This window comes from Drosophila elegans, unplaced genomic scaffold, assembly GCF_018152505.1.
Source record: "Drosophila elegans isolate 14027-0461.03 unplaced genomic scaffold, ASM1815250v1 contig_397, whole genome shotgun sequence".
Taxonomy (NCBI): Eukaryota; Metazoa; Arthropoda; class Insecta; order Diptera; family Drosophilidae; genus Drosophila; species Drosophila elegans.
In genome coordinates, this window is record NW_024545782.1 from 2,667,577 (window position 1) to 2,692,504 (window position 24,928).

At 37.6% G+C, this 24,928-nt stretch overlaps 2 protein-coding genes across 3 annotated transcripts in view; one reads left to right on the top strand and one right to left on the bottom strand.

Moving 5' to 3' along the window:
- The first annotated feature begins 905 nt into the window (after window positions 1-905).
- Window positions 906-7,409, top strand: LOC108137801 (protein obstructor-E). 2 transcript variants are annotated; one of them, XM_017259705.2, is made up of 2 exons: window positions 906-1,119; window positions 6,547-7,409. In XM_017259705.2, exons 1-2 carry the CDS (start codon window positions 1,065-1,067, stop codon window positions 7,236-7,238), a joined length of 747 nt encoding a protein of 248 aa, XP_017115194.1. In that variant the 5' UTR covers window positions 906-1,064; the 3' UTR covers window positions 7,239-7,409. The 2 variants fall into 2 exon arrangements, with proteins under 2 accessions (XP_017115194.1, XP_017115195.1); XM_017259706.2 differs by lacking the exon at window positions 6,547-7,409 and adding an exon at window positions 4,808-5,648 and having other exon boundaries at window positions 925-1,119.
- A 561-nt stretch (window positions 7,410-7,970) lies between these two features.
- The window catches only part of LOC108137800 (neuroguidin), a 55,322-nt gene continuing 38,364 nt past the window's right edge, over window positions 7,971-24,928 (bottom strand). The window contains exons 2-4 of the mRNA XM_017259704.2: window positions 10,988-11,652; window positions 10,733-10,920; window positions 7,971-10,664 (exon numbers count right to left, since the gene is read on the bottom strand). Of these exons, the coding sequence (XP_017115193.1) occupies window positions 10,531-10,664; window positions 10,733-10,920; window positions 10,988-11,652 (987 nt within the window). The 3' untranslated portion in view covers window positions 7,971-10,530. The remainder of the gene's footprint in view (window positions 10,665-10,732; window positions 10,921-10,987; window positions 11,653-24,928) is intronic.

Sequence of the window (24,928 nt, forward strand, 5' to 3'; positions counted from 1 at the left end):
GTCGTACGACCAGGTATTATTTACATACATTCAAAATTCTCCTGAAACAAGACTTAAGGATAACTCGAAATAAATAAATACAAAATCCGTAAATAACCTAATTGGTGGTTGATTGTTGAGAATAATGAAGCTTGTTGGAAGAATTTAATATCTTAAGTAAATCGAGTCTTTGATGACCGAAATTGGTTAACGAAAACTCCAAATAAAAACAAGAATGGCTTAAAAACAGGCATGGAACATCAAATTACTTTAGGTGCAATTAGACCAATTGCAACAATAATATCAAAGTCTTGTTTGGCGATCATTTTGTTGAATTGTCTTTTATAATGGAATTATTTACACAAGTGTAATTTTTGCTGATGTATCTTAAATGTTTCTTCTATAACTTGTTTAGACTTTAGTTCTCTAAAAACCCCCACAACCTGAGTTAAAGCCTAATGCCAAGATCATTGTCAGATTGTCGTGATTGGTACGGCCTCTCATGGGCGCAGTCGGCCTTGACTTTATATTGGATTTTCTGGTTTCTTTTGATTTTTGGTTGGCTGTTCGACGAAATCAAAAGTGCGAATTATGCAAATCAAATTCAAAATATATTAAATTCAGACGTCGTTATTTAATATTTAGCTGAAACTGTGAGCAGAACTTGCTTCGATGATGAGCTGACTCATCTCGAGCGAAAGGAAGCTTTTTTGTCTGTTGAAATTTATGACATCTGATGTCTTTTTTTATTTCGCTGTTTTGTTTTTTTTTTTTTTTTTGTTGCACCTGAGGCAGCGGCGACGGCAAAAGCTGATGCGAATCCCAACAGGTAGAGGAAGATCAGCAAGCTCCGGCGACGGCTCGGCTCGTTGTGATCATCATCTTGAAGAGCTTCAGCTTCAGCTTCAGCTTCAGCTACAGCTTCATATCACCAGTTAATATCTGCGTTGCGTTTCTAGCGCAAAACAGTCGAAATTGTCAGCTCGTTGGGTGAGCATCGCACGAGCTCTCCTCTAGTTAAACGTTCAGTGCCCACAGAGACCGTCTTTGTGTCCAAATCCCAAGGATTTAACAATACAGTTACCATGGCTAAAATACTAATCAGTGCTTTATTGTGCGTTGCCATGTTTGGCTCGATGGGTTAGTACTTTTACAATATACTTTAAACAATTATACTGCCAAAACGATTTAAGCAATTTAAATCTTTGTGGTTGTACCATATAAGCAAAAGAATACAATAGGTGATGTATTCGGTAACATACTTATTATTCATTTCATCTCCAACTATTAAGAAAGGGTGTTAATATTACAAACAACTCTTTACGGTTATTATCTGTTTTTAATTTTTATTATTATTGAAAGCTATAATATAATATGACAAGCTGGTGGCGCAAGTTTCCCTTAGACTTTCGCGAATCCTACACTTATTTCGCACAATCTGCATTGCTGAGTTGTTTGAGCAATTTGCAGCATTGAGACTGAGGTGACAATGCAATTTCATAGGATGGGATTATTCGGCTCACACTCACAATGTTTCACAATACCAGGAAATCACACGAATCAGCAAAAACTGAAGGAAGAGAAAAATGCACACGAGAAAATGAATTGTCCAAGTGCTACTAATATTTAAAGTCGCACCCAAATTTCATTCATATTTCAAGGTCAGCTGGCAGTATTTTCAAAAATTGAATTCACACGTTGTAGCAGGTAGAAAAAAGTGGATATTGCATAACCTTTGGCTGGCGTTGGTCCATTGGGTGATCTCGTCGAGCACCGTCGACGCCATGAAACGAGTTTGTCTGGCGGATAGCGGTCAGACTTGTTGGGGGGAGCTGCTGGCGACAGATCGATCTCGATGCGTGCGCAGCCGGTTGTTGTGACCTTTAAGCGTCTTTGCACCTTCTCGGGGGAGCTCTTTTAATTTGGTTCAACATCTTCACTACGCCAACTCTTGGCTAGAAGCGAATGACAGCAAAGCTTACGTTTAAAAAATCTCGAAATAATCCGTCTAACTTGTGCTTAATTTGGACCAAAAATCATATATGGATCAATTACGTTTTTTGTGCTCAAAATGAATATGTTCCTTATTTAATTTTCCCAATTTGGAAAAAAAAAACTTTCCTATATTTTAAAACAAAAAAATTATGAAGATTCTTAAAATAGGCGATCCTTTGAATAGAAATGACCCTTTTTCAAAAAATAAACCGTTTTTTTTAATTCGTCGATCGCGTTTAACATACAAATTTCAATGCCGTGTTTAATTTAGTTTTGTGTAAGCTATCGAGCCTTTTAATCGGATAATTTTAAAAATTTTTAGATCAAACCACGCGTTTGAAAATATTTTTTAAGAAAAAATTAGTATTATGCATAAAGCATATCACTCTGCTTGATCTTATATTGCTGATCTTATATATCTGAAGAATTTAATCAAATTAAAAACGGGTTCTGTTTCCCATAGAAAGGAAAACAACGATTATAAAGATAGATTTTTTAAATTATATAAGTGTATTTTTATGATTTGTTGTTTCCAACTCGTAAGCTGAACATTGCTTTGGTGTCAGGCTTTTCTGAGCACAAGTGCATACATTGTTATTCGCGTTATTCGTATATGTAACGGGTAGAAGGAAGCGTTTCCGAACCTATAATGTATTTAAATTCTTGATCAGGATCAATAGCCGGGCAATCAATCCCTGCCCGTTTGTCTTTCCGTCTGTATGTCTGTCCGTATGAAGGTCGAGATCTCGGAAACTATAAGACGCTGAGGTTTGGGAGATAACATGCAGTTCGGTCTTTGCCTTTGTAGTGCAGGCTTATTTCAAAATGTAGCCTCGTCCAGTCTAACGCCCATAAATTGCGAAAGTTTTTTGTGTCACTCTGAAACATCATAGAGGCTAGTTATAAAGCATTGTATGTTTATTAGGTTAAATCCTACCGACATACTCTATACAATCAATCTTACAAACCGTACTTTAATATTAGAAGTTGCTGCCAAAAATGTAATTTTCCGGTAGATGGCAGCACCTAAGCCCCAGTTACGTTCTGAGGGTATATTTATTACGAAATTGGTTAGCTGAGCAACGGGTATCTAATAGCAGGGGTACTCGAATTCAGTTTTTTTCTTGTTTTGGTTTCTAAAGCCTCTTATTTGCGATTTCATACTTCGAATGTTGGGGAATGTGGGGCGAAACAGACCGGTGGATCGAAAAGAACACCCCCGGTTGTTCGGCCACGCGAAAAACGAAGCTTTTTGATATAGCTTTATAAATTGCTGAAAACAAAGAAGCTTCACTAACCGGTTGGAACATACGTAGATATATAAATGAACCTTATAAAAAAGATTTCAACAAATAACAATTTCAATTTTATAGATCTGTTAAAAGCCACCCTCTCCACTCCACACGAGTAGGTCGGCCGTATAGTTAAGGCAGATAAAAATCACATATCATAACCTGTGCGCCATTAAACGTAAGGAAAACCAACGTTTTTTTCTCAAAACATTGTATTTGTCAGATCGCTTACACGATTACTCAGAAAGTTTGAAAATCTGCATACACTTTTCCAATACAAATAATGCTCTCTATTGAAATTTTGCAAAAACATAATATTTATTTTTAAGGAAGAACTATGTAAATTTTAGTGAATTTAGACTTTGAAAGCGTTTTCCAAATGTTCGGGTTTCTCAAACGAATTTACAAACAAATTTTTTTTTGTCGATTTCTGAGCAATACAATTAGCGCGAGTGTACGCAGTTTGAGAAATCTAAACAAATAATATTTCGTAATATTGGATTTCCTAATTTCAAACTGAACCGACTCCGGTCTGTTGTGCAATGATGGATTGAAGAATTCGCATTTGTGTTTTTTTAATTCTTGTGCGACCAGAATAATAAAACAAGAAGGAACTATTGGATATTTGTTATTGCTAAACAACGTCAAAAATAAAGAGTGACCCCTAAAAATAAACGGGTTTGGTGGAAAAATTTACATTTATGCTAATAACTTCTAAAAACAATGGATTTTGAAAAACGTTAGACAATTTTTGTACAATGTCTTAGAATGACGTTGACAGACTTTCGCGATTTGTAGGCGTTAGAGTGGGCGTGGCTATGTTTTAAATTAAACATGCGCTGAGTTATACTTAAATCTACATGTCTAATCCCAAATCTCTAGCTTTTACAGTTTCCGAGATCAGCGTTTTTATTGAACAATAAACCAGAGCAACAGAAATCTGTTAAAACTGACTGTTCAACTACTTAAGACACTAGTTCTCATATAAATGTTCTATACTGTAGAATTATCAGCTTACTTTCGTACTGGTTGCTGACTAGACGACAAACTATTGAGATTTAAGTGTTGAAACTGCGCGAAAGGGCTTAAGTATTGTTTAATTAAATGTAATGTATGTGACCATACCGATACAGATTAAATACATTAATTTTAAGTTTTATATTGCGATACTTTGTAATTTTTCTCGCTTTCACACTTAATTTAGACAGCTAGTCGAATTAAAGCCCATCTCTAAGGTCAAATTTTTTTTAAATTGTATTTAATGAATGTTCTAAAATAAAACAAACGTGGTTTCAACAGTCGAGGTGTGTGCTCACGACTCATTAAAATGTTACAACCAGCGTATGAGTGTGTTACATCGCGGGTGGGACAAGACAATCCCTTGTCGCGTCTAAATTTCCCACAAAAAGTTCGATCATAAGGCATGCACAGTGTGACAAATAGCTAAAAAGAGGGTCAGTTTCTCATCATAAATCATTAGAGGTAAGCGCGCCACCCCAAGCAATCGATCCATATTGACCGACATCTGCCATCTCTTCCAGCTGCCGCCGCCGCCGCCGGAGGATGTCGCGAGGCGAACGGAACCGCCCCCGTGTCCGGATCCTGCGATGCCTACATCGAGTGCAAGAACGGAGTGGCCGAGGAGAAGCTCTGCCCCGACGGCCTGCTGTACAACGAGAAGTCGACGGGCTACCCCTGCGGCTATCCCATCGACGTGGAGTGCACCCAGGGCCAGAGCCGGCTGCAGAGTGCCCAGCCCACGGAGGACTGCCCCCACCAGTTCGGCTACTACCGCATGGGCGACGCCAGCCACTGCGGCCAGTTCATGAACTGCGCCGCCGGCAAGGGATTCGTGTTCGACTGCCCCGAGGGTCTGGCCTGGAACCCGGCCACCTACAAGTGCGACTGGCCCGACCAGGTCGAGGACTGCGACGCCGAGGCCTTCCTGGGATTCCGTTGCCCGGCCCTGGCGCCCAAGTCCGAACTGCTGGGCGAGCAGGAGGCGGACTACACCTTCCATCCCTCGCCGGACAACTGCCAGGTGTACTTCATCTGCATCGAGGGCCGGCCACGCCGCATCGGCTGCGGGGAGGACCAGGCCTTCAACCAGGAGCTGAAGCAGTGCGACGACATCGACAACGTGCCCAACTGCAGCAGTGCCATCCGTGAGAAGGGCGCTCAGATCAAGGCCGCTCGTCTGCACGCCAAGAAGAACTGAGTCACAAGAAGGCGACCATCCGGTGGCAGTGGCTTTCCAGGCACACGAGCCCCATGGCGATAGGTTGCTCGAGTTTTCTAGTCTGTAGTTAATGAATTTGGCAAACTGATTGTTGACATTTTGCTTGTAACAATAAAAAACGATAAGCGTAAAGAAAACCCAAACCCAACCAAACTTTATTTAAAAACAAGAGAGGAAGCTAACTTCGGCAAGCCGAAGTTCATATGCCCTTGCAAATTAAATAATTACTTGCGGATATGTTTAAAAACATTGAAGCTATGATCATTTGCAGCTCAATTATTCAAAAGCTCTTATGGTAGCTAATGATGTCATTTTCCGATTTCAATAAAATTAAAATCGTAATTCTGAACTGTCAAATTATCAATAAGTCAAAAAGAATTTTAAAAAAAATTAAAAAATAGAAAATTTACATTTAAAACAAAATTTTTTTTAATATTATTGTTTCTATATGAGCTTTATATTATAGTCGCCCGATTTTTATGAAATTAAAACCGTAATTCTGAAATATTTAACCATTACTATATGTCGAAGAACTAAAAAAAATTACAAATCAGAAAACTTATAATTTTACAATTGGAACCGCATTAGTTGAGAAGCCAAACTATAAGATTTGCTCCCCGGTAACAGATCTTTCGCTCTCTTGAATATTTGAGCTGCGTTTTCAAATTTGGTCATGTCATAACTTGACTTTAACTTTCAATATTAAGGACCAATTTTAATTGGAAAAATGTTGTTGCATCGTTAGATATTGACCGATTAAACATATAAGATCCAATAACTGGCCCATACTATGTCTTAGAGTATATTAAATCCTAAATTTCGAAATCTCGACATTTATACGGACAGACAAACGGACAGGGCTTTATTGACCAAGAATATATGTATGGTTTTTTCAGGGTCGAAAACGCTTCTATTTAACTGTTACATATTATTAAAAGAACACAATATACACATTTACTGCACGAGTGATGGGTATAGTTACAAACTTGTTTCCACGCCAAAAGAAGCCACTTCTTTAACGTCCTGTTTTTTGAATTACAGTACTCGGGTCACCGGAATGCCCCTCGCCCAATGGACGGTTTGCATCCGGGGATCAATGTGACGCATACACCGAGTGCCTGGACGACGTTCCCGTGCAGAAGCTGTGTCCGGACGGACTGCTCTTCCATCAGCGCACCAAGGCCACCGGCGAGTGCACATACGCCCCGTACTCCACCTGCAAGGAGCGGGCCCGCCTGCAGCCCGCCAACGGGACGGACGAGTGTCCGCGCCAGTTCGGCTTCTATCCGAACGGAGACGCCACCAAGTGCGGCGTGTACCGCAACTGCGCCCACGGCGTGGCCAGCCTGACCAAGTGCCCCGAGGGACTGGCCTTCAACGAGGAGACCTACCAGTGCGACTGGCCCGACCTAGTGGCCAATTGCAACGCCGAGGCCTTCCTCGGCTTCAACTGCCCCGCCGCCGACCCGGCTGACGCAACCGCCCCCGAAGTGGACGTCAGCCCGGAGGGCGAACTGCGCTACTACCGCCACCCGCAGACCTGCAAGAAGTACTTCGTGTGCGTCAACGGACACCCCCGACTGTACAACTGCGGCAAGTACCTGGCCTTCAACTCGGAGTCGAAGCTGTGCGACTTCTACAACAAGGTGCCCGAGTGCTACGCCCTGCTCAAGGAGAAGCAGCGCCTCAAGGCCGAGAAGCAGAACCAGCAGGTGGCTCAGCCAGAGGCCTAGGTCCTTGGACTCCCCGAGAAACCGAAGGATTCCCAGAGGCTGCAATCTGCACACTTGTTGTGCAATGATTTCGTAACCATACTATAATAATCGTTTAATGTTGTAAATATGTAACTGCTTGTTGTTTATGCATTAAATAAATAAGTAACACTTGTATATATATACACACAAGCACGAGTGATAGTAACGCTTCGCCTAGTGCCCCGACCAAAGACTATTATATAGTTATAGAGTCTTTGCTCCTGACTAAAGCAAAACAGTAATTGCCTTGATGACTATCAATATGTATATGCTTCACCTGTGGATGGCCTGCAAAATGCAGAACAGAACATCCAAACTTCTGAATATTTACAAATTGGATAAATTTCGGAGTAAATGAATACACGTTAAAAATGTATTTTTGCGACTCATCCCATGGTAGCGTCGGTAAAGTTGACCAGTTTTTGTTGTTAATGTTGAAAATGTTTTCTTACCTGCGCTGCAAACGTTTTTTTTATTCTCTAGAAGCATATGAAAAATTAAAAAGAGGAATTTTTCTTATAATTCTAAGCAGAAAAATAAAGGTTTCATATTAGAAGGACTTTGTGGATATAAATTTGGAAACCAGTGTAATAAGACATATTAAATATAATAATTGATTACATACTCTGACAGATATCTAACCAGAACCTTAGCAGAAATCAGCATGGCAATATATCTATCCTTATCATAAAATAAAACTGCATTCATTAGTTCATTTTTAGTTTGTAATTTATTATCTGTTTCGGATTTTCAGTTTTTTTTAATTTTGGGTGTTAGTTATTAGTAATAGTTAGCTTATTGGTAATTGGTAGATTAATTAAACTTATATTTATATTGCATAAGTATGATGGCAAACCATATCCACACATTTAAACATTTTGTCCTCAACATATTATTATGCTCGTCTTTTTTAATCAATTTAAAATTTTACAATGTTTCATTAGTTTAAAAAACACCTTTTTAAAAGCCAATTCCATTCTGAAGTAAAGGTTTTGTTTTTGAAAATAATTTAAGCTCGAATTTTTTATTGTTGATTTAAAACATTTGTTCTGTACTATCACTATGTAACCAATTTGTTTCGTTCAGAATGTTTTGGTGTTGCTTAAAACTAAATTCTCCATTCATCCTTTTGGATCCGATCGCTTCCGTTTTCCTCTGATTCGTTTCTTCTTTGGCTATAAAAATTAAATTACTCATAGGTTTTGTTTTTTCAACGTTTGCACTATTTTGTTGTAGATGTTTTTGCTGTTGTTTGAGTATCAGTTTGTTCATTACATTTGATTACAACAAATAATTGGTAGTTTAGTTTAGTATTGTATTTGGTTTTACAAATTTTTCGATTCATATCATATCTTTTTGCTTTGTGGTGCTGGGCTAAGGCGACTTTCGTTTGGTTGTTTTCACTTTGTTTTGGTTGTCTTTACATTTTGCAATATATTCAACTTTTGTATCCGTTCTCATGCTTTCCACTTTTACATACACAAAAATAAACAACTTGCTCTGAATGAAAAAATAAAAAAACATATTTAGACGCTAAAGAAAAACAAATACAAAAAATTAAAAAATTACTTCTTTAGTCTTTTTAAAATTTGTGCTAGAAATTCGGCTATTAAAATATTTAAGTTCATATCCACACTCGAGAAAAGTACACATATTTTCATTTCAGTGTTTTTGTTACATTTTGGTTTTCATTTAAACATATTCAGTCTTTCAGCTTCTAACATAAATAAATTAATTAAATTAATTTATTTAATTACACTTAAAAACATCTTGTTGCTTGCTGCCTGTAAATAATTTTGAGTTCTATTGCATTTATGTGGTAATTTTTCGGTTGTCTGCCTATCGTTGCTTGTTGTTTAAATTTATAGCCAAAAAGTTGTTTCAAGAAAATTTTGAAGAAATTTTTTCATCCTTAGAAAAAGTTGGTGTAGAAGCCAAAATGTTGCTTGTTTACTTGTTGCCTTATTTTACTTAATTCTAATTTTTCTTTTTTGTGTTAATCATTTACAATTATTTGTATTAGATTTAATATTTGTTATATAGTTTACCCACCAATCCTTTCATTTTTTTAGAGCGCTTTAAAATAGGTTTTACTCGTGACTGGTTTAGTTTTTTCCCCATACGTTTAAAATCATTTCAAGTGGACGTAGCATCTTTTCGTTTTGGATTATTCAAAATGTGTTGCTTAATTTTAATTAATCAATATATAAGAAATATATAAAATTTGGTGTCTAAATTCAGTTGTTTTTAGGAGTTTTTTATGTTGAAACTAAATTAACTATTCTTTTGCGTAATGGTTTAAAAGTTTATCAAATATCCTCTGTTAAATTTTATTTTTTTTTGCTTTTTGGGTGGGGCTTACGTTATCGTAGTTGTATGTAGTCTTTCTTTCGATCTTTCCTTTTATATACGTCAACTCAAAAGTTTTCGTCAACATATTTTTCGTGTTTCACTCGTTTCTTACTGTATAAACCGGTCTCTTGTTAAGGCATCTGCTTTTTGTCACTGAAGTTGTGGATTTTTTGTTTCTAGTTTTGGTTTTGCGTTTTACAGTATGTTTTAAGCTGCATTGGAATTTTAATTCATTTTTTTTTTAAATGATTTCCAAATTAGTATGTCTCCAATAGTTTACATTTGCCCAAAGATTTACAAGTTTTGCTGTGACTCCTAAAAACAACAAAATATGGTTGTATTCTTTATGATTAATTTAGCAATACCTTAAGTATCCATTTTAAATTGAAATTGTACGATTACTTTGTAATACAGCAATAGCCAAAGTTTCCTATTGAGAATAGGTTTTTAAATTTGTTGTATTTGAAGTTTTTTTTTTGACAGTTTTGAATTTTTGTAGGTCTCTGAAAAACTCAAATATAATTCAGCATGCAGGTTACAATGCGCATTTTGAATTTTTATATGTTTTATATTAAATCTTAAGTATTTGAGGGCATATAAGCGCCTTGCTGGATAAGCATTTTAAATTTAATAGCTGAAATAAAAAATCTTTAAATAATTAAAAACACATTGGTATTTTTATATTTAAAAACATAAAAATGTTTAATGAAAATTCATTTTAATAATGATCGCAAAAACTTAACATTATACAAAGAAATTTAGGCGTTTTAAAATCAAAATTTTATGAAAAACCTTTAGTCTACTAAGATACAAAAATAATGCAAAACTCAACTCATTAAATCGATAAAAAATAGGAAATTTAAAACATCTTGATTCTTTTACAGTTGTTAATAAACTAAAATTATTGTTGTTCTTCCAGTTAATGGAACTTTCGCTTTTTACCGCCTCGTTTCTTTCCCTTTCCCTTTTTGGCCAACTTGCGCTTTTTGCTTCCATCGCCACGCAGCGCCGATTCTCGACTAATCTCCCCAAGGATTTCATCGCCAAGTGTGCCTGCGGATTTCACAAATAAATCGGTTAGAAGTTTGGGAATTGGGGACATCATCGATGGTCGAACGTACCCAACGTGGTCAGTTTGCGCTGACGATGCTTTTCGGCCTTAGTCACAGGCAGACGCATTAAGTAGGTCTCCTCGTACTCCTGTTTCTCCTTCTGCGCATGGGACAGCAGCTGCTGGGCCCGCGAACCAGACGATATCTCGGTAGGAGCGTCCAAGTACTCCTCTTTGAGGTCCTGCAGCATGGAAGACCTGGAGAAGGGAGGTATATCATCTGCTTAAAGGTCGAAACAAAGAGAGATGAAGGTGAAGATCTTACGTAATCGCCCGCTTCTTGGCCCGGTCCATGGCCTTTTTCTCCTTGTCAGCATCGCGTTCGTCGCCATCGTAGTAAACCGGCTTGATGCGTGGCGGCACATACACTCCGGACTTTCCGGCTGTGGCCGCCTTGCGCGGCATTTTCGCTGCTCCGGTCTCATCCTCCTCATCCTCATCGTCATCGTCATCCTCCTCCTCCGCGTCGCTGTCATCCTGCGCATCCTCTCCGTTGGGTCCTGCACTGCTCATCATGTCATCTGGATTGGGCTTATAGAGAATGGGATCTGTACTACTCGACACGCCGGTGGTGGCTGTCTTGACCAGCTTGTCGATCTGGTAGCGTAGCTTGTGGTCTATGGGCCGAATCTTCTCCAGCACAGTGCGAATCTCGATCAGGCGTTCGATAGAGGGATCACCCTCGATGGTTTCGCCGGAGCATTTGCGTAGAACCACGTAGGTCAAGTTGATCAAGTAGTCGAGCAGCATGTGGTACTTCACCTCCAGGAAGCTCAGACCGTATTCCGTGGTCAGCTCGCCGCGCTTGACCCGCTGCAGCATGCCCTCCACCAAATCTGTCACCTGCTTCACGTTGCTGTTCATCTCCCCAAGCAGCTGAATAGCCTGCGGGATGTCCTGGCCCTGCACTTCGCAATCGTGGTCAAGAGCCTTCAAGAAAGAAATAAAATGTATTTAAATGGATAATTGTTTTGACACTGTCTGCTTTAAAAAACTTAGTATAAGGATATTGCTATGTATTTTATGTGACGGGAAAGTTACACGATATCCCAATTATGATTTTGTGAATATTATTAGAAGGTTTCAAAAGCTTACAACATGCCACTACTAAACATATATAATGTCATATATCATATATTGCCCAGTTAAGTGTGGTGTAACTCGTTTGCATATTTTGGTTGGTTGCTATTTAATTATTTGCATTTTACAACATTTTTGTACGCGCACTCTGACGCCCACTTCCCACCTCAGGGGCACTTCCTTTTTGACCGCCACGGCTTGTGTTGCATTTATTTTCAATTAATATTAATACACCAGTCGGCTGGCAATTACGTGGACAAATGGCGTGGTCTTGTTTGGTGATGCGGGATTTGTGTAGTTTATAGATTAATTGAAAATAGCAAAGCAAATAGCAATTTTTCGTAAATTTGTTTTTGTGATTTGTGGTTTGCGAGTTTTGCCTGCAGTTTACAAAGCAATTTACCAAATAATGTTCCTGTACATAACAATTTAGAACAAACCATATGTTCAAATTATTTTAAGCGAATTATTTTTTTGCCAGTTACTAGTAGAATTAATGGGTGTTTTTGTTAACAAGTAAGAAAACGATTCCGACCCTTTAAAGTATATATATTGTCCGTCGGACTTTGGAAACATAATTTTAAAACTTAAAATGAGAAAAGGGCTGTAATGTTTTAGGATGTTTGCTGCAAACCGCTTGTTTTATGTGTCAATATTTTTGTATGACACAATATTCATATAGCGTTAATAGAAAATAAATAAAACAAAATAATTAAATAAAAAGTCGAGATACTCGACTGTCAGATGCAAGCAATAGGGTTTTTGGTAACGCCATCTACCATCATGCATTGTCAACACTGTGGGCCTTATGACACTGCAATGCCCGAATCAAAATAAATATTAAAATCTTATTATTAAAGCGAACTAATATTTATTTACCCTGCGTCGTTAACCAAATAAAGTTAAAATTAAATAATTTACATGTTCATACTTAATTGGAAAATTATAAGAAAACTTTTAAACCTGTGTCTTAACCCAAAAATATTATACGAGTTATTGAAAAATTCAAATTCAATCCCTCCATCTTTATGACGCTATGACATGCACTATCTAATGCAGAGCAGCAGCAGAACATGGCGCGAAAAGCATAAAGCCGCTGTCGGCACACACCCATTGAGCAGAATTTTAGCTTTTGTAATAAATGTAAGCTCTGACAAAACAAAAAACAAAACTTAAAACTAAACTAGCATAGACAAAGGCTTTTCTGGCTTCCTGATTCAGCCAGAACTGCCAGACAAACAACGCGATGAATAAAACGCGAGAATAATAAAGTAAAGAAAACAGCAACAGCCAATCTCAGAAACGACAACAACTCCAACAAATCTCTAATATACAAAAGAAATCATAGAATATACTTTATAGTTTTATTTCTTTACCGAAGAGAATAAAGTTTATTTGTGGTAATTTTCTTTAAACCTCTTACAAAAAACAAACAGAATAAATAAATAATAAAACAATAAGTAAGTAAAACTTTACAGCGTTTTGTAATTATACATTTATATTGCACTACATATTTATATTGTTAGTATACGTTTAATTATGCACAATTTAAACATTTTTTGGGATATATTAACCTTATAAGCTTGTCTGAACTAAAAATATAAATATTTTTAATGTTAATTAATATTATAAATATTCTGTTAGATATTTAAGAATAAAATCATTCTGGTTGTAAAAATATGTATGTAATACTTGCGTAATAAAATAAAATCATATTGATAAATAAAATAATGTCAAATTTACACTTTAGCTTTCGGGAAACTAAAATTTCGATAACATATGTAGTATTAGTTTAATGCGAAGCATACTATAATCGTTATGCAATACTAAGAAGTAATACCGAGATTGTTTTAAAATTGAACTTGTGAGTGTAACTTTGAAAATTCCCTTTATATTACTTTAAAAAGTTTTAAGAGTTAATACAATTTCAGAACAAAAGTTTTGTTTCTTTGGCTATTTTTTTTAAGGTGTGAGATGAGATGGATATAACGAGGCTTCCAGCAACAAAAAGTACAGCGACAATGTGTACTGGGAGCTGCCTAGAACAAACAAAACAAATAGTAAACTATGGTTGGTAATGCCATACTGTTTTCCATTCCTTTTTGTTCCCCGAACACCAAGTGACAAAATGATTTAAAATTCGACGAGCTTTAGAGTCATTTTCATATGCAACGGCCAAAACGTTGCAATTTTATAAATCGTTGCGTTGTACATAGCACTGCGGGCAATGTTCAGCATTATCCGATATTTCGCAATGGATGTTTTGTACGCTTGTAGATGGCAACTAAAAAGGGTTCGAGTGCAAAAGCACAACCCATTATTAGCCCATAAGTAGGCAATGCAAATGCAATTGAATCCACACACGTACATATCTAGGGGTTTCCAGAGGGCTTTCAGTTTACACACGCTCATATTCATATGCATTCCCGCCGCACTCTGTTCGCTGCCGAAGTCCACAAATTGTGAAAAAACAAACAATTTTACTGGCAGTTTTTCCGTGGCATGAATAAAATATAAACTGCAATTTCTGTTTGTTTTTCAGCTGAATTTAATGACAAAATTTGATGGCGTCTGCCCCCTTCCAGTTCCCTTATAAGCCCCTTCCATGGCGAAACTTCAGTCTCGTCGGGAATTATTTTGGGTGGGATTTTCGTTTTCAATTTATTTTCATATTATTTTATGCATTAATGTCATAAATAAATTTCACTCCGTGTTTGTATGTGGTTTAGCTGTTTCTGTGATAATTGCGCAAATCCTTTACATATTTATAGGCTGAAATTGCAATTGGGTATACGCTTTTTGACAGAGGATACATGCAATTGTAGTGGTGACTAACAAAGTTATTTTCGGGGGTTAAGGGAAAATAAAACATTATTTGTATTTTTGAATATATACACCAAACCATACAACCAGTGTTTATGACCATTGCTCGTACAAAAAAAGGATATATTGTAATCGTACAAAGGTACAGTACAGCTGCAAGGAATCGTTTGAGACCTTATAAACTATATATATTCTTACTCCATAAGTACCACTAGAAACTAGTAACTAGCCAAATCTGTGTATTTGATGTCTGCTCTTATGTTTAACAAGATCTTAGGAAACATAAAACCTAGACAGTTGTGTTGATGAGTTGTCTTTTGAATGCGCAGCTTAATTTCTGTTACAAATTTCAAAAAAACTGGATTTTCTTCTTCATTTCTAATATTTTTAAACACCTCACTTTATTAAGATCATTTTTTGAAAAATTGTAAAGTGATAAGTGAAAATTTGAAGTGAGGGAGGATGGAAGGGCCCTGCGGCAAATTGCATGTACATTTGAGTAAACAAAAATTAATTTTATGAAGTTTTCCTTAAAGTTTAACTGATCAGAAAAAAAAAGTGCTTCGCGATTTGGTGTTTACGAAAAGGAAATCTGTGTTATTTCTTGTCTGTGGATATCTATTGAATTTCATTAAAGGTATATCGCGTACATACAATACAACAGAACAAGTGCATAAGCATTACAAGCTCCATAAAAAGGTATGGACAGGTATTAACTCAACCAAAATTATAGACTGAAAGCTATAAATGTCATATAAGTTATTTTTTGGAAAACAAGTAGACAAACATTTATTAAGACATAAGACATGCGTTACATCATCCATTAGTTCATTGTTTTGCTTCCTATGCAAACAGTAGACGCAAAAGTATAGTATAAAGCCTGGAACACTTGTTACAATAATGGAACTACAGATACTTCAACTTTTAAGTTGATTTCGTTTCTAAGTTTGGATTTTCCTTTCGGAAATCCGCAGTTTAAAATCCTAATTTTTTGTTCTTAGTTTCCAGCTTCTTTTTATGCCCTAAGAAGTTAATCAGATATCAGCACAAGAATTAAAGCTAAGATCTGAAAGTAAGTTCCTCTTGAGTTTTTGGGTTTCGCTTTATATTTGATAACTTTTCGTCAAAATACATATTTTTTCATTTTTAACTGAATATTTTATTAGTATTTGCCAATGCCAACAATCTTTTTATTTCGTTTCCATCCCACACTGTTCGTTGTTATTTAAAAAATTCGAGTATTCGCGGCACATACACAAATAGAATGGAGCGAAACAGGGAGAAGAGGACAAAAAAAGAAACGACATTGCTATGAAATATTGCCAATCAGAAACGAAACCGAAAATAAATCGATTGTTTCAACAAACGCACATAGCGCCCGACAACATGAGCAATGGGGCAACAACAACTGCGAATCGGACTGGCCATGGCCAAAAAGCGAAACAACAACCACATGCAGAAGGTGCGGACCGAAAGAGTCGGCAACAACACACTCCCTGTCTCATTCTCCGATATCCTGCGTCTCGCGAAAAGTGGGTGGTGGTGTGGTGGTGCGGCGGTTAGGCGGTTGGATGTTTGGATGGTGGTGCTGCCTGTACAGTGGGTCGGCTGAGTGATTGCCGCGACTGCGGGGATGCAAATTGAAACAGAGTTGAGCCCCGATCCCTGCCACTCCTGCCCGAGGACTGTCCAGTTGAACCTCCGCATCGGCGAACCTCCCACACTGACCCACGGACCGATATGCCATCCGTGTGTCGTTTGCTCGCTGGTCGTTTGGGCCTGGTTCATGTCGCTTTGCCGCTTCTGGCCAAAAGCCTCGCGGGCCCCAACAAGCGCGTCGAGTGATTGGGTGGCTAGGTGCAGGGCTTGGGGAAGGGGAAGGGGAAGGGGAAGGGGAAGGGGAAGGGGAAGGGGAAGGGGAAGGGGAAGGGGAAGGGGAAGGGAAAGGGGAAATGTGCTGGTTGATTCCCGCCGCTGCACGTTGCATTTGCATGTGTGGGACATAATTGGACAGGCTGGAACGTGGGCAGAGCAGCAAGGACGCATTGAATGACAGGCACAGTGGTTAAGACGACGAAAAGTTGTTCTCAAACCAACACTTTTGTGCAGACAAACATATATACATTTTCATTCATGGTCTTAAAATTATTTCTTATAGTTACCAAGTTATTACAGCATTTATTTTCGTTTGACAAAAGCCATAGCCATGCTACTCAATGTTTGGCGTAATATAATAATTAAAAGAGCACAGTGCTGCCTTTAAACTGTTATACAATTTTCCCTGATCAAAAAATCTTATCAGATTTAAAGACTTTCGGCTATAAGTATTGGTCTCTTTCGTGCGCACTCTAGGTGTTTTTTTTACTAAGTCAACTGCAGGCCACAGTGATACATATATGTATATATAAACGATTAATTGGTTATATATCATTATTATACAGTCTGCTAGTGTATTTTGAATAAAGTTAATTTCGAAATTATTCTGTTGGCTTTATCGAGTAAAAAGCACTGACCAAAAAGTAATGGGACCAACGTAGGGGTGACGGCTTGGATGTTTCTTTTGTTTCATTCATTCTTTTCTCTGTGCTTCTTTTCAAAATTGACTTTTTATACCCTTGCAGAGGGTATTATAATTTCAGTCAGAAGTTTGCAACGCAGTGAAGGAGACATCTCCGACCCTATAAAGTATATATATTCTTGATCAGCATCACTAGGCGAGTCGATCTAGCCATGTCCGTCTGTCCGTCTGTCCGTCTGTCCGTCTGTCAGTCTGTCCGTCTGTCCGTCTGTCCGTCTGTCCGTCCGTTTATATGCAAACTAGTCTCTCAGTTTTAAAGCTATCTGCATGAAACTTTCCCAAAAGTTGTCTTTCTATTGCAGGTAGTATATAAGTCGGAACGAGCCGGATCGGACGACTATAGCATATAGCTCCCATAGGAACAATCGGAAAAATAAATGAAAAAAAATTATAACTTTGCTGTTTTTTAATTTTTTGTTTAGTTCTTCGACATTTAGTAATGGTTAAACATTTCCGATTTACGGTTTAAATTTCATCAAAATCGGACGACTATAGCATATAGCTCCCATAGGAACAATCGGAAAAATAAATGAAAAAAAATTATAACTTTTCTGTTTTTTATTTTTTTGTTTAGTTCTTCGACATTTAGTAATGGTTAAATATTTCCGATTTACGGTTTAAATTTCATCAAAGTCGGACGACTATATCATATAGCTCTCATAGGAACAATCGGAAAAATAAATGAAAAAAATTATAACTTTTCTGTTTTTTAATTTTTTGTGTAGTTCTTCGACATATAGCAATGGTTAAATATTTCAGAATTATGGTTTAAATTTTATCAAAATCGGACGTCTATATCATATAGCTCCCTCAGAAATAATAAAAATATATAAAATAACTATCAAATAATTGAGCTGCAAATCATCATAGCTTCAATGTTTTTAAACATATACGAAAGTAAATCATAATTTTAATGTTTTCAAAAATGTTTAATTCTTGCAATAGCTGCAAGGGTATATGAACTTCGGCTTGCCGAAGTTTGCTTTCTTTCTTGTTTTTATTCAAATTTTGTATTTGCAAGTAAAGGATAACAAAAAAAACATATTTCTCAAACTAAACAAAAATTGTAGATTTCACCTGCAAAAGAAAAGGTGTAGGTCCACTGTTTAGAGATCCGATTCTATCCATTTTATCTCTGCCTTCTGCCCACTGTTCCACTGTCCTTTTTACAATCTAACTGGGCCTTTGCATATTGATGAAGCTGCCGACTTACTCCATTCGCAATTCTTTGTTGGCCAGTTTTTGTGAGGGAATAGTCAAAGGCTCAGTTGGGAAATTCAAAAAGACGTCTTTTGACTTCAAATGGGAGCCCTTGGAATTGGGACAAAAAGTGATTGGAAACCATAGTCAAAACGATATCGAAAGTTTTAGAAGAAATAACAAGACCTAATTATTTTGGCTCATTAATGTCCGATTTCTCGTCAGGTGACAGAAAAATATAAATCATAACAGCATTTATTTATTTAAATGCTTTTTTATGGGTAAATTGTAAAGATAGGTTCGAAAGGTAATTAAGTTTGTATATAATAGTACTAGAAAGAGATTTGAAAGATTTTGATAGAACTCAAAAAAGAAGATGGGCAACAAATAAGGCAATCATGATTATCACGGGTGTAATACTTGTTCATATTAAGAAGTCCGGTTTCGGAATAATTGAATCAAACAAAAATGAGACGAACATTTTATTAAACAACACTAGAATCAACAAGAAAAATTATTTTTTAATTTATTGAGCTGGTTAATTTTCAATACGTCCGCTTCACTTATCAAAAGAAATCACTACTAACTTTGATTCACTGATATATAAACTAATGGTGAATCTTTGAATCACTGTTATTTAAACATTTCGTGGATCTTTGTTTTCCGAACACACTTTTGATCAATTGAAGCTAATTATTGTGTTTTACAGAAGTTTTTTTCTTTCTTTTTACTTTTTGTGAACATACAAATTTTATTTGCCTAATAGTTTTGTCTGAAATTTAAAATTGAAAGCATTATTTTGTATATTTTTATAAAACGTACGACAACCAGAAAACCATGTTTTCCATTTTGTTTAGCTACCCAGCATGCTTTCCTGACTAATTTAAACGTGTAGGTAATAGTTTGATTCAATGTGATTTTCAAGAAGTACATATTTAAAGAATGATTTGAGTGGGAGAAATTCAGTTATAATTAAATAGCTTAAAAAGATATTTGGAGATGAAAAATCTAAAGGGGCGCCAATAAGTTAGCATTGAAATTTTGATGTCGTATACATTCGCAACTAAGCGAACAATATAATTGAATAGATTATTGGCTGATTGGTTAATAAAACTTAATAGTTAAAAGAAAACTTTTTTTTACGATTAAGACTTTGTTCTGCCTGCTTGTAAATTGCTTTGTTAAAATGCGATTTCTCCACAAACGGAAAATTCAGTGTATGTCATATAGTTTTGGTACGAACTTTGGCCTCCAGAATCCCTGACTTACCCTTGTGCCGCGGCAATAATGCGGCAAGAGGGTCAGGAAAACGGAAAAGAGGTCCACATAAATTTACGTGCCAATAATATAAACAAGCGCGGGGTTCTTGGTGGTTCGCCAGTGGAAATAAGAACGGGAAAGGGGAAAGTGGTACGAGAAGGGGGCCCACAGGAAGAGGCAACGACGGCGGCTTTTTGCCATTTGTACGAGCCATTCGTACAGGCACAACTCCCCTTGTTTCGGCCCCCTCCATGCATGCATAAATCGCGCGAATTTTGAACGTTGATTGCAGAACAGGCAAAAATAACCGTGTGTAGCTCCTGCTCGTGGGTAGATGGAGTTGGTGGATGGAGCACAAACGGTTGGGCACAGACGTTGTCACAACAAATGCTCTGCTCCGCGAATTTTATATAAATTTTAAATACAATTTGCTATTGAGCCTTGCCAAAACCGAATAAAAACAACAGCAAAGCCCACCAACAATGCTTCGAATGGTGCAGAAGGATTTCCCGGGGAACGGGGTAGACTGTCTATGCCCGTAGATGGCACGAGTATATAGAGGCAGTCGGTGGAGTGGTGGACAAACTGTCGCTTAATTGGAAATTGTGTATTGTTTTGAGAGAGCTGCGAAAAAGCAGAGATAGCAAACATTGTTGTGCGTATTTTTTTTTTTTTTTTTTTTTTTTTTTGAATGGCTAAATATTTCTGTAGCTGGTCGTTAGAGATACGGGAAAGGGCAGGAATATTATTGCCGATACTTAATGAATTAATTTTGTTTATTTAGAGTGTCAATAAAAAAAAAAGTTTAAAACAGACGCTAAAATACAGTAATAATTTAATAAATTAAGAATACCATACCATGAATTCCATTGTTCAGTCTTCTTAGCTAAAAAGTCCACTTAGGCAGCAAACTAAGCCTCGTTTATGAACTGAACAGATGAAAATAAACAACCCCAAAGTCTTCGAAGAGGACGGTCTAATTTATTAAAAACTCACACGGATGAGCAAAAAAACATTTAACAATCAAAAAAAAAATGTACCGAGAACGGGACAGAAAGGATACAGATACTTATCCCTAAACTTGTATTCGAGTGATGAATGCTTTTTAAATAGGTATATAGCTTGTCAACCGCAAAAAGTATAAAGCTACCTACAGATGCGCGCCGCAGATAAATTTTATGAATTAAACAGACAAAGTAGTCCTGGTCGGCATACACGCTCAGAGAGCATATTACCGTAAAATTGTTGCCGGCTTCTCGGACAATAATATACATGCAAGACGACCCAACACAGAAATCTCATTACAATTTCAACGCGATCAGACAAAGCAGCACCAGAAGGAAGGCGGAGAACAGCGGAAACTCAGATGATGAAATGGATTTTTATCCCAAAACAGGACACAAAACAGTGAACGAGGGAGACATATGAAGGGATGAAGGGAGAAAAGAATTATGGAAAAAAAATCAAGGGCTACCCCCGTAACGAAAACGTCAACAACAAACACTTTTTCAGCTCCCAACTTCTAGATACTTAGTCCGCCTTTTCGTAGCTCAAGAGATTTCGTTGATTTTAGTCAAGTTTATAAAATTGGATAAAATATTAAAAATTACAGGAATCCAAAATATTAACTGTTACAATAAACTGCAATAATCTGCACCGTTAGATACAACATTGCTTGAATAATGTATAAAAACTAGGAAAGATTTACAACTGTAAGCTTTACATCTCCACTGCACGTTTATTTTATTTTACGGGTAACCAAATTAGTTGGTTTGTTTATATAAAGTTTATGTGGCTGAGAAGGTCTTCAGACTATCATGACAGCCTATTATAGGGTACGAAAAAAATCCCATCATCAGCAAAAGTGGAAGCCATTCCTCGCTCCACCGACCCGGTCCTTCCCGCAATTCGGTCTCTGCCGGCAAGTGCATGGGGCGAGTTGGTCCCCGGCGCGTAAAAAATGCAAATCCCAAGTCAAAGCTTGGCGCCGTAGCCCCCGTACATGGCAACCTGGCAACATACGTGCCACCAGGCTCTTTCCACGCCCCGACACATACACAACATACACAAACACAAAGATTTGAGTAATGGATGAAAAAATCCTACGCAGGAATGGAATTTGAAAACGTATGTCCCGGCATAATGCAACACACTCCGTCGGGCGAGCGGGTTATTCCGCTGGATCTGGTCGGTTGTTGTGTGAGTGTGTGTAGAGCAGAAAAACTGAATTAAAAAAAAAAAAAAGAAAAAATAGAGGTTGAGTTTAGGTCCAGTTTGGGGTGCGGACTGTTAAAGCAGGAAAGTAAGGGCAGAAGGACCGACTGGTTGCATGGCTCTCCGGATCAATGACGAAAGTGCGTTGAAGTGTAGCGCAAACAATGGCAAAAGTCATAAGCAAATGGGCCAGGAGATGTTCCTAACATGATGGAAGGAAAAGTATAAAAAACTTCCCATAGAAGTGAATAACATCCTTCCCTTTGCTTCCAGAGATTTAAGACTTCAACAACTGTATGCTAATTAAACGATGTATTAAAATCACTTACCAGGTTTTATTTGTAAATTTGTTTTAATGAAACACAAATAATTCCAAAAACATAAGATATTACGTTGGTTACTTATTCGTATTCCTTTAATTAAGTAAAATATAAGTCCATTTTTCTCTATCTGAAACTGACCGCAGACAGTTGGAGCGCCGAAAAGCGCTCAGATGGCAAAAGCCGGTTCCCAATAGGCATTCCGCAACCTATCAGTTTTCATTGTCACGGAGCGCTGATTAAAAGACGCTTCCGCTGCTCTTGACCAAACGCACCAACAGACGCAAATCCTCGCCACAACTGCCTGCAGATGGCCATTATCCTTTGCGCTGAAGCCAAGCCAAGGGCCAACTAAACAGACGTCAAAATTATTGCCATTACACGGGGGGCTGCGAGCCGGACAGGAACTGGAAGTTGGATTTCAAGACGAGGATGGGGACGAGAGTCGCTGGATGAATGGACGTCCCACGTCCCATACTTTCCACCCGCTGGCCAAGCGTGATGGTCAACTGTCCCGCCTTAACCCGTCAGCCGCGTGCTTGTCCGCGGAAAAAATCCCAGAAAGGGGAATTGAGCGGGAGGAGGAGCGTGGGTGGGTGTGGGAGTAGGGTGGCACACATCGAAAACCGTCGCCGGTTCGAGCTCAAGTAGCCTGTGTGCCATTTTTTCCACTGCGCTCATGGTTTTTGTTCTCAACTTTTGCTCTATTTCCGCCATCGCCGCCGCTGTCTGGCTGACGTTTTAGCGGTGCTCAATTGGGGGAAGGTGATCCGGGATCCGGGATCCGGAATCCAGGATCCGGGAGCAGGGTCCAATGCGGTTGTCAGTTGCTTTATGACACTGCCTCCGACAGTCCGTACCGGGCCCTTTGTGACGACATTCTGCATGCAAAGTGAAATGTTGTCGCTGTTTAACGTCGAGCGCACACTTTTTTCGTGGCCACTGCAAGAGCCATCGGAGGGACAGTTGCAGACATTTTCATGCCCGTCGAAGCTGAAGTACCTGGCGATTTCGCCTCGAATAAACTGCCTTGATGGATTTGGCAGGGTAAGCTCCAATTGGTGGTCACTTAAAGTGAAGGTCTAGGATAGTCACTCAACAAGATAGACATTCTCGGGAATCGAAAACAAATATGAAGTGGGTAAAATGTTCCGCCAAGGTTTTTATATCAGTCTATCAGATAGTTGTCTTTAGATAAAATTACTTTGTTATATCATTTTTATTGAAGAGCGAAGTCAGTCAAAAACTTACCATAGAATCTCCTTTAAGCCAGTAGAATGTAATGAAGGAAAAGTTTTCAAAGCTGTACCATTTATCTGAAGCTAGGCTCATACAGTATTCAAAATTAATGGGTGGGAATAGGTAGTTAAAAATAGAATGGGGTTCCGTCTGAGTGCGAAATGCTCATATGGATAAAAAATGTTTTTTGTTTGCAATCATATTATATTTATGCAATCATACGCTACCATGTTTTTCTGGTTTATCTATTTCATTTGCAGGTCTTTTGGGGCTGGTTAACCCTTATCTGCTACAATTTTTTCAACCAATCAACTTGTGGGGATGGAGGTAATCTTCTCGTTCGCGCTTATCAAGGCTACAGATTTTTCATTTAATTTATTTTTTTCGCTCCAGAATAACCGCATTGTACAGTGGAACGCCAATCAAATTGTAATTAATAAATAAGGTTAAAATAACAAAAAATATTTTAAAAACACCAAGCCTAAATCTCTTTGATATGTTGGATTATATGTTTATATATTAAAGCATTTTTGCCAGAAAAGTGTGTCACTGAATTTACACTCCTTAAGTGTAACATTTCCCAAATTATGAATTAAAAGATTATTAAAGTTTAGAAAAAAGTAAAAAAAAAAAACTGGATGGAGCTTAGCTTTAAAATCTTTTGCTACAAGTTAGGGCAACAAAAAAATTATTCAATTGATGGTGTGCCAATTTGTTGTTTCACATTAGTAACTAGTGACATAATATATAGAATTAATAAACAAATAAAATAATACAAAATTCATAACCGACGTTTGAAATCGATGCCTTATTTCGCTCAGATTTTTGCAACCAGTTATTTTAAAACAGGCCATTGTGTTAAACCGAAGAAATTTTTTTTTTTTTGGCTATTTACGATCTTACTTCGGCTATTTACATTGCATTCCTTTTTTCCGGCCCAAAAAAAAAACGCAAATTTTTCGAAACAGGACAGTTTGTGCTGCTGGATCTGCTGCTTTTTGGGTCCCAAAAATATTTGAATATGTAAATAATACTCCAATGTATATGCTCACATATGCACAGTGTACATATATGGAGAGGTTTATATATCAACGCTATGTAAAAACCTCAGTTTTATTATTACTTTTTTTTTGCGGCACGTGTGGATATATCCGTGCGCCTGTGTGAGTATTTGCATGTGTTACGCCCTTTTCGGACACTGCATTTTTAATATAATTTTTGCAACCCGTTCTCCGCCCCGCAGTCCTCCCCAATCTCCAGTCCAGCCCTGGCCACAATTTTTTCAGTTTTTTCACAAACTTGTTGTTATTGCTGTTCCATTCCCCTTCCGCTGGCAACCTTGTTTGCAGTGGGCGTGCATATGTATATGTACTTATTTTCAATTTTTTATTTCATATGTACCCATGATTTGATTTCTTTTGGGGGTTGGTATCCGCCCAATGGCAACTGTCCGGTTTGCAGGTGGTTCTGACGCTCCATAAGCGAAAAATGT

Coding starts and splice junctions, on each gene's coding strand:
- LOC108137801 (XM_017259705.2), top strand. CDS start 1,065: ATGGCTAAAATACTAATCAGTGCTTTATTGTGCGTTGCCATGTTTGGC. Junction 1,120..6,546: donor TGCCATGTTTGGCTCGATGG/GTTAGTACTTTT, acceptor TTTGAATTACAG/TACTCGGGTCACCGGAATGC.